The sequence below is a fragment of the Hevea brasiliensis genome, chromosome 13 (assembly GCF_030052815.1).
Source record: "Hevea brasiliensis isolate MT/VB/25A 57/8 chromosome 13, ASM3005281v1, whole genome shotgun sequence".
Lineage (NCBI taxonomy): Eukaryota > Viridiplantae > Streptophyta > Magnoliopsida > Malpighiales > Euphorbiaceae > Hevea > Hevea brasiliensis.
Genome location: NC_079505.1, coordinates 70,282,896 through 70,300,307, shown reverse-complemented (window position 1 = coordinate 70,300,307; position 17,412 = coordinate 70,282,896). Strand labels below are relative to the sequence as shown.

General features: G+C 31.5%; 1 protein-coding gene across 1 annotated transcript; it reads left to right on the top strand.

Annotated features, from left to right (window-relative positions):
• Positions 1-5,093: 5,093 nt before the first annotated feature.
• On the top strand, positions 5,094-8,889 carry LOC110638311 (probable inactive receptor kinase At2g26730). Its single transcript, XM_021788824.2, has 2 exons — positions 5,094-6,693; positions 7,335-8,889. The coding sequence occupies exons 1-2, from the start codon at positions 5,397-5,399 to the stop codon at positions 7,997-7,999; spliced, it is 1,962 nt and encodes a 653-aa protein (XP_021644516.1). The 5' UTR covers positions 5,094-5,396; the 3' UTR covers positions 8,000-8,889.
• The last annotated feature ends 8,523 nt before the right edge of the window (positions 8,890-17,412 follow it).

Below are 17,412 nucleotides of genomic sequence, written 5' to 3'. Positions count from 1 at the left end.
ATAATTTCATTTTCATTGCTTTGTATCAATATAGCAGAGCAATATTGCTCCAAAAATCACTAGTCACATTGACAGTTTTGTATCCTGTCCTGTCACCTATTACATCAATTGAATGTGGTAATTTTTGACACTAAAACTACCAAATGAAATGGCAGTTTCAAGAACAACTGAACAATGCATTAAAAAAGAAATGTTGCAGGAAATTTATTTTCTCTACTCATGAATTATTGTTGTCACGCAAATTATTACATGCCCGTGAGTTATTACTGGCTTTAAAAGCTAGAAACAAGTCTTTAAAATGGAAGAACTTCGATTTCTTGAGTATCAGATTTTTTCTTATTCTCTCATCTTCTTCATATTTTTTTCCCTTCGTATCAAGTATTTTTTTTTTTATATATCCAACATAATTTTTTTTATATATTATATATAGTATTTTCAAATTGTGTTGCTACTTAGATTTTCACATTAAAAAGTAAAAATATTGCAATTAAAGTGTATTTTCAATTTTAATGTAAAATGTTATTGTGATTATTATATCATATATATATTTATTTAATATTTTAATTATGATAATTTTATTATATACATGTTAAATTCTGTGATAAGTGTTACATACATAAACTATTGTATTTAGTTAGAAATTAAATTAGTATGTTTATATGATGTGATATATTGTAATTTTACTTTTTATGTATTAAGTTTGTGATCATTTCAAAAAATGAAATAAACATGTTTTTACTAAAATGTCAATTTTTAAAAAATTTTACATAATAAAAATTAGGAAGATATGAAATTGATGTTTTTATTAATATATAGTGTGACTTTATTGAAACTAAAATTTGAAAATTTTATTGGTATGCATGTAAAGCTTTGATAAATTTTTTGTAAAAAAATATAAATTTAATTTAATAAATTTAATAATTATTTTTAATTATTGAGACATAAAAATTATAAATACAAAATTTTAATTATAATTTTATGTGGTATGATTATGAAATTGTTGTATATAGTTTTTTTACTAAATATATTGAAAATAAAATATATTTCATAAATAAATAGTTATAGTTACAAGTACAATAAAATGTATTTATAATTTGAATATCTAAAAAAATAATTTAGTTATTGCATTTAATGTAAATGAAAATAATTTAGTTATTGCACTAAATATAATAAAGAAAAAAAATGTATGATCATTATAAATAATTTAAATGTATCTTTTTTTTTTTGGTGTGTATAGACGGTTGTGACATGTATAGAGGCCCATATAGTTTTGGTAATTTTCTTCCTTATCAATTTATATATATTTAATTTTTTTATCCATAAAAATAAAATTAAATATTTTTAATAACATTAATCATTTTTTTTATCGGTGGAAAACTCCATTAAGAACAACACATACACCGATGTATGTGTTACAATCATTGTGAGTCTAACTAGATCAAAAGTGACCACATCAAGTAATATAGATATTTAAATCATTTATTTTTTTATAATTAATTACATTTTTGTCATTTATGATATTGAACACTAATATTTTTATGTTGTAAGTATATGTGTTGGAAACCATATAGGGAGGTTAAATATATTTTGCCAATTTTTTGCTTAAATGAGAGGCGTGTGTGGAGGTCTTTGATGCCATTAATATGCTTCCACATCGTCAAATGACATCAATCGAATCGCTGCGTTCACCAGTCTGGTATGGACCTACCAATTCCTTTACCCTTATATCAGGACGATACCTTACATGCCATCCACTTACGAGGGGCAAACAGAACATAATTGGGCGATTGACATGCACCTTATATAGATGCTTGGGATAATCGGAATAATCGTGTTGTTACTAGGTCTCCATTGCAACTACCATTAAGATCGCGTTCAGAATATATACAATGGTTTGTGCAATGAACAAGACAGTGGATATCTATCTCCTGAGGGTACTCAAATTGGAGTCACGGTAAATACCTGACTCATTATTTTGGTATATTTATTGTAATTATATGATGTTTTATTAAAAGAATAATTTTTTTTTTCTTCATACAAGCAGATGGACTGCAACATATGTACAATTTCCTAGAATTATCATCTTGAGCTTGTCCATCCATTCATCAGAGGATTTTTAGTATGTTGGGTGCATTAAATGAGGAACACTACACGGCACCATCTCATTCTTTTCAATCCACCCCTCCGCCAATGGAAATTCTTCATATGCAACCACAACAGGAACAACGATGGAGAAGAAAGTGTGATATGTCTGAAAAACATGCTCCCGTTTATGTGCTTTCAAGGGAGAATATACTTAAAGTCCCTCCACCCATCACCCATGAGTATCTTTAGATCAGGCAACGTTGGGTCCACCAGCTACCGAGTGGAATTTACACTCTTATTTTGCATTTCCATCTAATTTCACTAAAGGAGAGCAGTAACCATTTACTCATTTCACTCCAATGATTGTACCACTAGAGATCCACACACCTGTCTCTCCATTTACTAACGTAATGCCAGTTCAATTTACAATTCCAACTTTTCATGCATCTTCTTCCTCATATTGTGATAGACATCAAGCTTCCACAAGCAATGCTAGGCATTCGTTCAGCAACTTTTATCGATCCATATTTGGTCCAGAACAACATAAGCATTTAAGCTATAATAATTCACAAAATTTTAGAATTGATTATATTCAGGAACATCAATAGAGTGTTGAATGGAATGCAGAATCATGAGAGGAAGAAGCAAATCCAGTGGTTCAACAAATAGATATCTGCCAAAATCCACCACGAACTAGAAGGCCTCCATGATGTGGCATAAGAGGACACATTAGTCGACATTAGTCTAATTTTATATATATTCAGTTATAAATATTTTATTTACATTATAATATTTATTCAATGTTATCTACTTACATTATGTAAATCTTGGAATATTTATAATATAAATTGAAATATAAATATTCATATTTATAATATAAATTAAAATAAAAAAATAATTACACTCATAATAAAAATGTAAATATAAAATAGCTGCAATACTCTTAATTTATCTAAAATTATTCATTAATTTTCACTTTAAGGAATAATTTCAAAATAAATATTCAGATGTTTATTTATTACAATAAATAGTCGTAAAATTAATAAATATAACATAACAAATTTTATAAAAAAAGAAACCTATATGCATTAATCAAACTAAATATATGAAGAATTAAAGAAATTATTGTATAAAGGAGAAGGGAGAAGGAAATAAAATATGGTATGAAAGCAATAGGAAACCTCTAAAAATTTCATAATCTTCTTTTTATATTTCTAAAATATGCATTTTGAGAAGAGGAGAAGAAACTTAAATTTGTAGGGAAAGTTCAATGCACTGTTGGGGAATAAATTTTCTGTATTACACGCATTTCAGAGTTTTGATATATTCTGACAGATGCTTAAAAAATCACCATTTTACCTAGTGTTTCACAAGCAGACAATTTTGAAAATGCTAGTTTGACTAGCGGCTTTTTGTGTATTTGACACAATGACATATTGACTTTGACACGCACTGAAGCTGGCACAGTAATTTTGACACTCTGATATTGTTATTAAAATTATTTTTTGTATTGGCGATTTTGTGATTTTTGGTTAATCATTAAAATTACTTTTTAAGTTAGCGTTTTCATAAGCACATACTGTATTTTATAAATAGTTTCAGATTTACATTATTCTAGTAAAATATTTTTCAAAACATGTTATTTAAATAATTAATCACTTTTTAATATTAAAAGTTGGAATTTATTAAAAAGAATTAAAAATAGAGATGTGTACAATTTTATTATTCTAAATAGATTAAAAAAAATTCATAAGAATTGAATTCGAAAAATCGATATTATAAGAACTGAAATATATTTAATTTTTTTTTATATATTATATTTTTTTTATTGATAATTAAACTTGAAATCAATATCAAACCATATCAAACAAGGAAATTAAAATTAAAATTAAAATCAATTTATATATGTGTTTTTCTTTTTTTTATACATTATATAATTTTAATATAATTAATTATATATTTGTATGTAGCTATATATATTATTTATAATAATAAATTATATATAGTCTAATATTATATTTATGTTTTCAATTTAATGATTTTGAGGAATGATAATCCGGAATGAACATTCAATTAACTAAGCCGGATTAAATCAACTTGTTAATTGAACCAAACTAAAATTGAAAGAAAATTAAAATTAATCAAAATAAAAAATAATCGATAGGTTATATTATTGAATGAATTAAAAAAATAAAAAAATATTTTATATTATTAATTAATCGATTAGTTATTAATAAAAATATATTATTAATATATTTTTATTATTAATATATTTTTATACAAATATATTAATAATAGAGTCCAACCAAATTTCTTTTTATACATATAATTAAATTTTATTAATTTAATTTGTTTGCTGATTATAATAGGGTAACACACCCTAATAATAATAAGTACATAAAAAAAAGATAGAAAGAAAGAAAGAAAGAAAGGGATCGTAGCCAATCAATGAAGTAGGCAAGTATTAGTGTATGTCATAATTTTTCTTCCCTTACCAGCGGTGTCCTTCTCCCGTCCTTACCAAGGGATCGTTCCTTTTCGCCACATGTTCACACCACCCCCTAACTAAAACCACTTATTGTCCCCATTGTCTCTTTCTCATTGGTCAAATTCTACAAATTGTTAATTGTCGCGTCTTTTTATATCAGTTCGAGCGTTAACAATACATGGATCAACTAATGGTATCTAATTAACTGGGGACCGTCCGATTAACCTTGGCCCACCTTTTTCTTAATAGGACGTAGATGATCATATCTCATACAAACTTTTTTAACCCTACCAAATGGAGCGTCCTTAACTACTGCTTATAAAATTTATATAATAATTAACCCTTTGGAGTCCCACGCCTCTATGGAAAGCGCGATGAAGCCGCGAGCAACTGTACATAAGTATGCAGGATTTTGACTAAGTCCACGCGCAACTCCCGCTCGTGAGAAAATTATAAAAAAATAGTAAAATTAAGACTACTAATTAAAAAAAAAAAAAAAAACGTTTCTGCTGATTGATGCCAGCGAGACACTTTCAGATTTTTCTTCTGTGCTTTATTTTTTCACTTTTGAGGCCTCGTGATGCCTCCTACAAAGCCTCTCCTCATCTCTCTTTATATCTCGCTCTATAATTACGAGACTGATACTGTTCTGTCCCTGGCTCCCCTCGCGGCCTTTTTTCTCATGGAATCTCACCGGAAAACCACTTTTGGTTTTGGGGAATACCGGCATCTGAAGCCACCCATTAAGCCCAGCATATAAGAACAAAACAATATACTTGAAAACTTTCCAATTTTTCGTCTTATTCCAAAAGGATATTGTCCAATGGCAGTGGTTTTTGACTCTGTTGCTGTTTCCTTTTCTTTGTTTCTGCTGCTGTTGAGTCATGAACCAGTTCACTCCGAAACTGTACAAGAAAAGAAAGGCCTCCTTGCGTTTCTCTCTGGAGTTGCTCATGCGAATCGCCTACAATGGAATGCGTCCGACTCTGCCTGCAACTGGGTTGGCGTTATCTGCGATGGCAACCAATCCTCTGTGTACGAACTTCGCCTTCCCGCCGTGGGCCTTTTGGGCCAGATTGCACCCAACACCTTGGGCAACTTGACTCAGCTCCGAGTTTTGAGTCTCCGCTCGAACCGTCTCTCCGGTGAGATCCCTTCCGATTTCTCCAATCTAACCTTGCTCCGCAGCCTCTATCTCCAAAACAATGAGTTTACAGGTGATTTCCCACAGAGTCTGCCTCGGCTAACTCGGTTAGCCCGTCTCGATCTCTCCTCAAACAACTTCACTGGTTCAATCCCTTTTGAAGTGAACAGCTTGACTCATTTAACACGTCTTTATTTACAGAAGAACCAGTTCTCAGGCACTTTACCTAGTATAAACCCTTCAAATTTGACGGACTTCAATGTGTCGAGCAACAATCTCAATGGTTCAATCCCTTCGGTTTTATCCAGATTTCCTGCATCATCATTCGCCGGAAATTTAAATCTCTGTGGTGACCCATTGCCGCCGTGCAGCCCATTTTTTCCTTCTCCAGTTCCATCCCCATCAGAAATCCCACCTGAAGGCCCAGTTCACAAAAAGTCCAAGAAACTCTCCACCGCCGCCATTGTTTTAATAGCAGTCGGCTCCGCTTTAGTAGCTTTCTTCCTCTTGCTGTTTCTGCTGTTATGTCTCCGGCGGAAACAGCGGAGACAGCCGTCTAAGGCACCAAAACCAACAGCGGCAGGGCGCGCGGTGCCAGTGGAGGTGGGAACGTCGTCGTCAAAGGATGATATTACAGGTGGGTCAGCGGAAGCTGAGAGGAATAAGCTGGTATTTTTGGAGGGAGGCGTATACAGCTTCGATTTGGAGGATTTATTGAGGGCATCTGCGGAGGTGCTGGGGAAAGGTAGCGTGGGAACTTCTTACAAAGCGGTGCTGGAAGAAGGCACGATGGTGGTTGTGAAGAGGCTGAAGGATGTTGTAGTAAGTAGAAGAGAGTTCGAGATGCAAATGGAGATTCTGGGAAAGATCAAGCACGACAATGTGGTGCCATTGAGGGCATTTTACTATTCCAAGGATGAGAAATTGCTAGTTTACGATTACATGCCCGCTGGTAGCTTATCTGCTCTGCTCCATGGTACAATCTTAGAAACCTCTCTCTCTCTCTCTTTAATAATATTAAAATTTCCATTCTTAAATCAAAATTCTATTGAGAACCAGAGACATGTCCAAACTCAAAATTAGGTTTCTGCTTTTGAATTGGTTACACTGACACTCTAATGCTGCTGCTCCAGCTGTTACTGTCTAGGAAGCTACATAATATATTATAATTGAATTTCTATTGTCTTATAAATAATTAAGACAAAAGGGTAAACAGCACCAGGCCAGATTGGGCAGATTCCAGAGTTTTTATTGTTTAATGAATCCCTTGATCACTTCCCTGATTGTTTGCAAAACATTCTTATTAGTGTGGCAAAAATACGCAACCTGCCAGCGCGTATGGTGGTGTCTTTTTGTTTATGCCACTAACAGCATCAGCACAAGCTTCCTTCACCATTAATAATGGCGCCAACGACATTATCATTTTGCGCTTTTTCTTTTTGCCATTTTTTTAATTACGCAAACATTCATCATTTTTGCTTTACTATTACTTCTGGAAGAGAGTGCTGGATTGGATAAACTTGGGTTATTTTACTTCCCTTTGCTAATTTTTTTATTTGCTAGATAAGAAATAGAATTTCGCATAACTGGAATAATGCCCCGTCGATTATACTGCAGGTAGCAGAGGGTCGGGCCGGACACCGCTAGATTGGGACAACCGGATGAGAATTGCTATGAGCGCAGCGAGAGGCCTAGCTCATCTCCATGTGGTAGGAAAAGTGGTCCACGGCAACATCAAATCCTCCAATATTCTGCTACGACCCAATCAGGACGCTTACGTCTCCGACTTCGGAATCAACCCTCTCTTTGGCACAGCTACGCCACCCAGCCGTGTCGCTGGCTATCGCGCCCCGGAAGTGGTTGAAACCCGTAAAGTGACCTTTAAATCCGACGTGTATAGTTTCGGGGTGTTACTGCTGGAACTTTTAACGGGGAAAGCACCCAATCAAGCTTCCTTGGGCGAAGAAGGCATTGACTTGCCCAGGTGGGTCCAGTCCGTAGTTCGAGAAGAATGGACGGCTGAGGTTTTTGATGTGGAGTTGATGAGATACCACAATATTGAGGAGGAAATGGTGCAGCTCTTGCAAATAGCAATGGCGTGTGTTTCGACGGTGCCTGATCAGAGACCGGCTATGCAGGAAGTGCTCAGGATGATTGAGGAAATTAATAGGGTAGAGACCGATGACGGGTTACGGCCGTCTTCTGATGATCCATCTAAAGGATCCGACGGACACACGCCACCTCCGGAATCCAGGACCTCACCCAGAACTGTCACACCGTAGAAATTCCCCTCCAGAAGAAAAAAAGGGGTAAAAGTAAAATTATAAAAAAAATTAAAAAAAAGGAAGACAGGATGGTGGGCCTGGTCTGAGGGTCTCGTTAAAATGTGCACTCAATGCGTAATTAACAGTGATTAAAGTGCGCATTTGATTGAGCCTTTGAGGGAAGTGGCTCAAATATGTGTTTTTTTCCTTAATTTTCTTGGGTTTATTTTATTTTATTTCAATTTTAATCTGCAAGATTTTTACAGGTGGGAGAGGATTCGAATTGTTTTTAGAGGGGGGAGGGGAGGGGAGTTCCATGAACTGATTGGAATTTCACCAAATTGATGGATTTAGTTGGCTTGTATCTAATTCTTTATTTTTCGTGTATTTGTTATATGATGAAACCAATCTGTTGTCCTGACTCAACAGTGCATTGGGTTTTGTTGTTTCAATTTAATGACCAGGACTGCAATGCAAGTAGCTAACTAGAATGGGAACTGATGAAGATTCCAGGGCTCGTTTTGTGGTAGAAATAGAATAAGGCCAAGCAGTTTGTTTGTCCTCTTGTTCTAATTTCACTATTGTTGACTTGTGACTGTGAGGCCTGCCAGTGGCGGAGTGTTGAAGACTTGAACCTGCGCGTGCATTGTTTTATTCTACTGAGCCCACACGGTCACAAAAAGGAGGCCCTGCTTGGTCCGAAGACCGATTTCTGGAGTGTTTTTAACTCACAGTCAGGTCCATGATAATCCATGGGTTTGGTCCCATCATGGATAATGAGGTGCCACTTGCAGGTTAGGGTTTTGGTGGGCCAGGGATTATCGACATGTGGAAGGAGGCAAGGAAGAATGGTGGTGGGGAACAGGCTGGCCGACGTTCGGCTTTTTAGTCTTTCTTTGCCTTCCCTAGGTCCTTTTCGTCTTTTTAGATTTTTTTTCATTTGTTCACCAATCATTTGCCCCAGCGTCTAAGTAACGAGATACCCTATCCATCCAAAAAAAAAAAAAATTAAGGGTGTACAAGGAAAATAGTAATTTTATTACATAATAGATTTAATCACTTAATTAATTTGAACAAATCATTTAATTATGTAATTTAATATGATTTTGAGATTTTCAATAATTATTTTATAATATTAGATAAAAGATATTAAAAAAAATATACGTACATCAATTAATTATGATTTTATTTGATTTTTGATTCAGTGTAATTTATAACATTCTAAATTTAATTATCGATAAATAATTAGAATCATATGAAAACAATAAGATAAATTTATTTAACACGATTTATAGCTTTTTTTTTATTTTCATTTTTTTTTCTGAATTTAAAAGAATTAAATAAACTGTGGATACTCTTTTCGGTAAGGGGGGCCCACTCACATTCGCTCTTTGGTTTTGCTTCAACAGCTTTCTACTTTTGATGTGTGATGTGTGAAACAATGAAATGAAATGGTCAAAACTCCATGCTTCACCTTGGCTAGTTGTTGTCAATTTGAAATTTGACGACCCTTTAAGTTTTTTTTTTTTTATTTTTTTATTTTTTTATGCTGACTCAAATTCACAAAAAGCTTCCATTTTTTTATTTATTTTGAAAATCCCTTAATTTTCACACGCATTCTTTATTTTTAATACATTAAAATAAAAATATAACAATAGATATAGTCTAATGATAGCTTTATATATGTTAAATATAGAAGACTCAGGTTTAACCCTTTCCTCCCACAAAATATGTAATAAGAAAAGTAAATATATATATATATATATATATAAAGTAATTTATAATTAAGAGAACCTTAAACTCTTATTAAAAAAAATTAATAATTATAAACATGATTTTGAGATTAGATGATATGAATGTAAATCAAGAAAACATAGATTTATAAAATGGCTCCTAAATTTAAAAAAAAATTGTGATATTTTAAAAATTTAAAACGTCACATGATATATCTTAACTCTTATAAATATCTTATAATATATCTTAAATTTTATAAAATGAAATTAAAATACTCTTCGGTTTGTTGATATAACAGTCTGCTGATTAAGATTTAAAAAATATCTGAATTCTATTTTAAAAAAAATTTGAGTATATTATGAGATGAGACGTTTATAAAAATTAAAATATATTATAAAATATTTTAAAAGTTGTCACCGAATATTTTTAAGTAAATTTCAGATGTATTAGGCGTTTATGAGAATAAATTCATATAATTGGCCCACTTAATGAATGCACTAGTGCTCAAATCAAGCCTTTTGGCGCAAGAAAAGAAAAATGAACATTATCATGGACTTTAGTGTGACCATAAAATAAATAAAAATATATACTAACAAAAAGTAGAAAAGAGAGTATTAAAGGGAAAAGTGATTGAATGACTTGGAAAAGGTGAGGGTGTCACAGGCATTATGAGAAAGCACCATATACTCATCAAATCCAACCAATTGAACAAATTATTAGTTTGTGGTCCCTCACAAATAAAATGTTTGCCTAACTGTTAATTAAGCAGAAAATCTCACTCTTTTATTCCTGTAAGCTAACTTACCAAGAGCCAGCTCCATAATTAGTATCTTAGGATTCTCATTTGCCATACTAATTTTCCTTTATTTTCTTTTCTTAGTGTTGAGGCTAACATTACCTAAACTAAATTTATTGGGACTATGCTCTATCTATTCAAATCAGTAAATTGAAGTCAGAGTTATTTTCACTTTCTTTTCTTGGCCTAATCTTTATCCTTCTTATAGTTCACCTACTTCGCCTGAAATTCATTAATTCTTTGACTTAATTTTGTTTCCATCAATCTATTTTCATTTCATGATCAATTGCAGTAGATGGGTACGTGGGTTTAGAAAAGTATCATTTCTATAGCTAATGGCCTTATTGAACAAAGCATTAAATTATACATGTGAAGAGTACTGATTCTCAAGCAAATGTGCAATGACTTGTGGCCATCAATCAAGTGGCTAAGTAGTTGGAATTGCAATGAGGTGGGTTAGGAGTGGAAATCGCTCCCTCCGTTCTTGTTTTACAAGAGATTGAAGTCAGAACGGGACTTTCCTGTTGAGAATGAGTGGGTCAAAGTGAAATTTTTTTTTAATTTAATTTATTATTATATAATATAAATTTAATTATTAAAAATATAAAAATTTAAACATAATCTTAATATATATATATATAGTTAAAATTATAATATTTAAATACCTAAAAATAAATTATTTTTTAATAAATAATAAGTTATGAAGCAGGAAACTCTTCTTCCTATATCCGTCTACACAATATCGATATCGAGAAAAATTATTTACATTCGAGATAGATTGAATTGGGTTCGAAAATAATTAACATTCCTAATAAATAGAAAAAAAAAATCCCAAATTATAGAGCGAACTAAACAAGTTATGTGGCAATGAAATATATAGAGCGAAACTCAAGACAAGCTGTTTCTTTCCTTCGAAGTTGAAACTTTCATTGCTGGTTGTGAGCAAGTGGCGAATACACCACAGTTAGATTCTCACTTGGGCCTTTATTTAATATAATCAAACACTTGATATGAATTTGAGTCCTGAAACTTTGTCTTGTGTTAGTTGGATTAGTTTATAGGACATAAAACTTTAAGGAACCTTACTTACAATCAGATGCTATATGTCAAGTCTCAACTGCCAAATGATCCAAGAAAGTCAGTTATATATAATTAATACTATTGTTTTAAATCACATTACAAGCAATCACCCTCACCTTTGGCAAGATTCATACATACAATACAACACAAACTTTCTGCTATTTTCTTTTTGATCTCAGTGATTAGTGGTATTATGGATGAATGATTGTTCCTTAACATATATATTAAAATTACTCCTTCACATAAAAGTTCCTTTTTTTTATAAATTATTTTTAAAATTATAAGATTCTAAATTCAAAATATAAAAAAAAAACCTTTATGATACAATTAACTTTAACATTTATGTCAATATATATAAAAGAATAGAATTTATTTACTTGTAAACTGCATTTCATTCAATGTTTATATATATTTCTTCCGTCCCACAAAGATAGCTTTATTTATATTTTCACATAGGTTAAAAAAAATATAATAAAAACAATAAATTTTATCTAATTTTTTTTTTTAATATACCCTTCACTCGTGTTACTTTATTAAAAATTAAATTATTTGTGCAACTAAATTATTCTTGGAATTAATAAATTTTACTTTTTAATACATATTAACATCAACATATCAAAAGCTAATAAATGAAATACTATTTTAAAAAGGAAAGTGACTTGTAAATAAAAAAAAGAAAAATAAGTCTATTTTTATGAGACAAAAGGAGTAGCTAATTTATTAAGTATTTTAAAAACTCTAGAGTTTTAATTAATTGAATTATGGATCTCATTATACATGTGCTTAATCTGCTTGTTGCATGTGAAAGAGGTATACACAAAAGTGGTGGCCGTTGATAACTTTTTCCATGTGCTATATGTATGTCATCTTCATAAAATACTAGAAAAGAACCCACCAAAAGAAGCCTTCTTGATGACTAGGGCTTTACTTGCCTAATATTTGCATTCTAATTTTCTACTCATTTTTCAAACAGTAAAGTTTTTTTTTTTAACAAGTCAAAATTTTATTTGTAATTTTAGAAACCAAGAAAAATTTAGCAGAGAACATCCAACTAACCCAAATACAACTAAGTTAAGACATTACATGATAAAAAAATCCGGGTGAAAATCCACAACTGACCAAACAAAGTTTGATCTTTCTTGTTTCAGAAATTTTTATTTTTAATCCTGAAAGAGCCATATCAGAGATGATTCAATTGATGATAACTCATTGCTTGGTTTTTCTTTATCTTTTATTGGCGGAAAACAATTACAACCACAAGATGATTGGTCCCCAGCCTTTTTTTAGTCATACTAGTGCAGCTTTTTTCCATGTGAAAAGCTGAATTTTAAGAGAGCAAGTCCTAGAGATGATGATGATGTATGGATGCTTGGTCTAGGAAAGTTTTTGTACTGACATAGACAAGAAACTGAAAAATTTGTGCTCCCAATTTGCAGAAACCACGGATTGTCGGCCATTTACTTAATTGGCAACTTAAGGGAGCTTAAATAATTAGGTGCATACAGTATCTCATATCATATTTTCAGCAAAATCAAGTAAATCCCTTATATCATTTCTGATCATGTAGTGTGTTTTTACTGTGATGACTGATCAGGCACTTGATAATGGGAAAGGAAAAGCTTAATGACAAAACAATTTCTGAATTTTAACTCCTTCATTTTTATGGAAAATTCTATAACTTAAATTCAGTAGAACTCTAGCATTAGTATCAATTTTTCTGTTTAAATTTTGTAACCGTGTTTGGTTTATAAATTGAATCTTCTGTCTTCTGGTACCTTTTGTTCAGGTAATTAGTTCATTCCTAGTCCTCTCAGATTTAGCTTCAAATTCCATGCAACAGATAAAGATTCAATTTTTCTTCAGTGCAAACTGTGGAATATTGTCTGATTCTTTGCATACTGTAGTCTTGTGGAGTTGTGTTTGCTAATCAGCATGGCAGAATGCCCGTCTCATGTATATAGTTCTGGACAATACTTCCTTTGTTCTCAGTAGCAGAAACTTGGGCTCAAGAATAGAACATATTCCGTTAAAACGCATTTCAATTTCCCATAAAGCAAATGTCCATGGATCAAAATTTCTGGTAGTGATCCATTGCGAAAATCGCAGAGTGTTCTTCTTAGCTGTTCGCATTTAGCTGCATCTAGCAGTCTTCTTTAGCGGCTTTTGTTTCCTTCTAATTCCCCAGCATCTGAGGCGTCACTCATCATCTCTAGCGGGACATGCATTTGAAAGGGTGCTTGAATATGTAAAACCCAGATTTCAATCTTACGGTAAACCTGGCTCAGGTGGCATAGTGAGAAAAAACCTGAAAGTTTCGTCCAGATTCCTGTGCCTGAAAAGAAGAAAAAACGCACATAATTGCTTTGACATGATGTTCAGATACTATCTCACAAAAGCTCCAGAATTTCACTTACCATCCCCTCATGGTTGCCAACAGATAAATTTGTTGATAAACTTGTACTATCTGATTCTATCCCATCTTTGCTAGATGCTTATCTGCGGCTAGAGTTTCCACACCTCCTCTGCGTTACTTATAGGTGATGCCTCGGTTAAAATAATATCGAACGCCCTTATGGCCTCGTCTATATTTCCATATTTAACGTACATATCCATCAAAGCATTTTCAATTGGAATTCGATACTACAGATCATGCCTTATGATGTAGCCATGAATGGCTCTTCCAAACTGCAATAATGCCATAACTATGCATAATGATGCTTACAACATTGGGTCTTATCCCATATTCTTGCATCTTCTGGGATATCAGAAGTGCCTCATTGTCAGTTTTTTGAAGGAAGAGACTGAATGGTCTGCAAATTGTTTCACTCTTTTTTGATTGATTCTGTATTTTTATAATGACATAACTTGCTAAAATCTGCTAAAGCTTATAAATTTAAAATTCAAAAACATAACAAAAAAATCTCAAAAATAAGATAAAAGTTGTTGGCAGCATCTTTTTAATTTTATTGGAGACAATTTTATCCCTTTCAACTTCCTATCTGCCAGCAGATGAGGCATATCTCCAACACTCATTGCCAAAATCATTAACAACAAGAGCAGAAATAAGAATAGTCAGAATAGCCATGTTGAGATGGACATTAACAGCCTGCATGTCTGAGAACATATATATCTTTGGGCTTGTTGATCTGACCATCTCTGAAAACTACCCTTGCATCACCAACTACTGCATCAGATTCGAGATTGTGTCTAATAGAATAACAATGCGCTTGGTGTTTTCATTTCAGATGTTTTCCTTTATTTGCTGCTAGCTGCGTATTTTCGGGCATGCCGTGTTTTTGGTTGTGTTACTGCAACCAATTCTAAATCTTGCTCTATTTTTGCATACATTAATCTCTTCTGATCCTCTGAACATACACATTTTCTATACAAATCTACCAGACTACTAGAGACAAAAACACACCTATTCAAATCACAGCTTAACCATGTACACCTCTCCCAAACCAAATCCACTGCAATGCGCCGCAGCCTTTAACGCATTAGGCACCGCAAAATTGTCAGCCAAAAGGCCACAATCAACAGAGCTAAACAGAGAGGGAAAGAAACTTGAGAAAGCAAAAGAAAATTTGATGTCCTCTCTTACTTGTTATCATTCATTGTAGGTATCAAATTTAAGATTTGATCAAGAATTCTAAAAAATTAAAGATCAATTTTGATGTCCTCTCTTACTTTAACAATTTATTTGATTGCAACTTGAATGGCCTCAAAGCCTTAAAGTTACTTCAATGCTACTAAATTAAAGCTCATCGATTATAAATCGTTTTAGAATAATATAAAATAGACACTCAAAATATTAATTAATTATCTATGTAGTGGATACATTTACCATGGTTGATATATACTTTAACTTGATATAGTGTACTTTGTATTGACATTTTTTTCTAAACAATGCAACAAGTCAACTAATGTTTATATATATATATATGGAGCTAATTAAAAACATTAATTAATTGATTAATAATTATTTCCACAAAAATTCCTGTCTTCAATAACACTCTAATTGAACCTTTTCCTACAAGACTTCTTTAGCTAAGGCCGACCAAAGTGTTATTCTAATTCCATTCTCCACTCTCTCATTCATGCTTAGATGCTAATGAGATAGCCACTCCATTCTTATCTCTGGTCAAATTACTTTAGCCCATTTTAAAAGTATGTTATTAGTTTCTCCCTACCTTTCCACCAATTAATAGTCTGTTTAGCATTATTATTGAAATTATTGTTGAAAAAGTTATTTTTTAGATATACTAATCAGAGAGTATTGAAAAATAATTTAAAATTAAATTTGATAAGTTTTAATCATAAGAATATTAAAATAACAAAATAACTTGTTCAAATTTCTTTTTTAAACAACATCTAAAATAGTATTTTTATTTAAAAAAACAGTTTAGGTCCTCCCTTATATAAAGTATGTGTGTATAGAGTATATTGTTTTTGTGTTCTTGATAAAGAAACATTTAATCCATTTTAGCTTATTATCTTGCTCTTTAAACATCATTTAACCTTATGCTTACATGATTTAGAAGAAGAAAAAGATCAAAGCATAAACTGTCCATTATATAAGATAAGCATGAGCATCAAAATAAGTCAATATACCTACAGCTAAAAATAATAATAATAATAATAATATTCTGATACAACGAGCCAAAACCAACTACGAATCTATATACTAATTGATTTAGCAAAGATGATATTTAATGGAACTATCACTTTCGATCTCATAATCATCATCAACAAATCCAGTTAATGATTCTCATAAACAAAACCTTACACCCGTAAATGTATCCATCATTAGCTTTCTATAAAGCTTAAGAATATTTCATGTTATGCAACCCTAATTAAAGATCATTCCTTTTCTTTGCTTTCTACTTTTGAACCGAGTTGAATAAGAATTTCGAATTTTGAATTCTTCTTCATAAATTGAAGAGATTATTGGTAGATAATTGGATTCGGACGAACAGAATCTTCTTTTTTTTTTCCCCCTCACATGAGACCTTCTTTCTTCATTATTGTTAAGTATCTTAAACCTTTCACAAAGCACACTGACGCTGCTGTCAATTTACCTTTCCTTATATTCAAAACTATAGGATGTGTGATTTTGGTTTGAGGTTTGCTTAAGAACCAAAATCGAACTGAATTTCCAATATTATTTTAGTTTTATTTTTTTATGTTTTGGTTTGAGTTTAGTTTTTGGTACTTCCATTTTAATTTTAAAATAATTTTATATAATTATTGTTAAGAAAATTGGTATGTAAGTTATCATTTCAACTTTAAAGTTGATTGCTAATACAAAATATATCGTATAATATACTTTTTAATTATTTATTAATTACATAATCTTTAATTATAAGATATATTTATAATTAAATTTTATAACTATATTATACAATATATTAATATACTTATTATTAAAAATTAAAATGTGATGATTTAATATATTTATAATTAAGAAAAATAGAAGTATAAAAGGAAATATTTGGGGTATATATATATATATATATAATTCTTCAATTTATTGTTGATTTAGTTTGGGCAGCAAGATTCTACAAGATTAAATTAATGAAAAGGGTAGAAAAAAATTATTGGGTAATTAATTTTTTTCTGAATTTTTCTGGTTTTTCTATCAAAAAGTTGGGAGGAATATGTTGGTGAAGCACTGACATAAAATTTTTAATTAAATAGAAGAATGAATTTCTTTTTTTGGCTTGGCTGAAATGTGGCCAATAAGCACCTTGGCTTCTCTTAATATAGGTTCATTATTGAACATTGAATTATGCTATATACCCCCAATAATATAAATATAAAT

Excerpts from the sequence above, each read along its gene's own strand:
- LOC110638311 (XM_021788824.2), top strand. The coding sequence starts at position 5,397 with ATGGCAGTGGTTTTTGACTCTGTTGCTGTTTCCTTTTCTTTGTTTCTG. Across the intron at positions 6,694-7,334 it reads CTTATCTGCTCTGCTCCATG|GTAGCAGAGGGTCGGGCCGG; the intron begins GTACAATCTTAG and ends ATTATACTGCAG.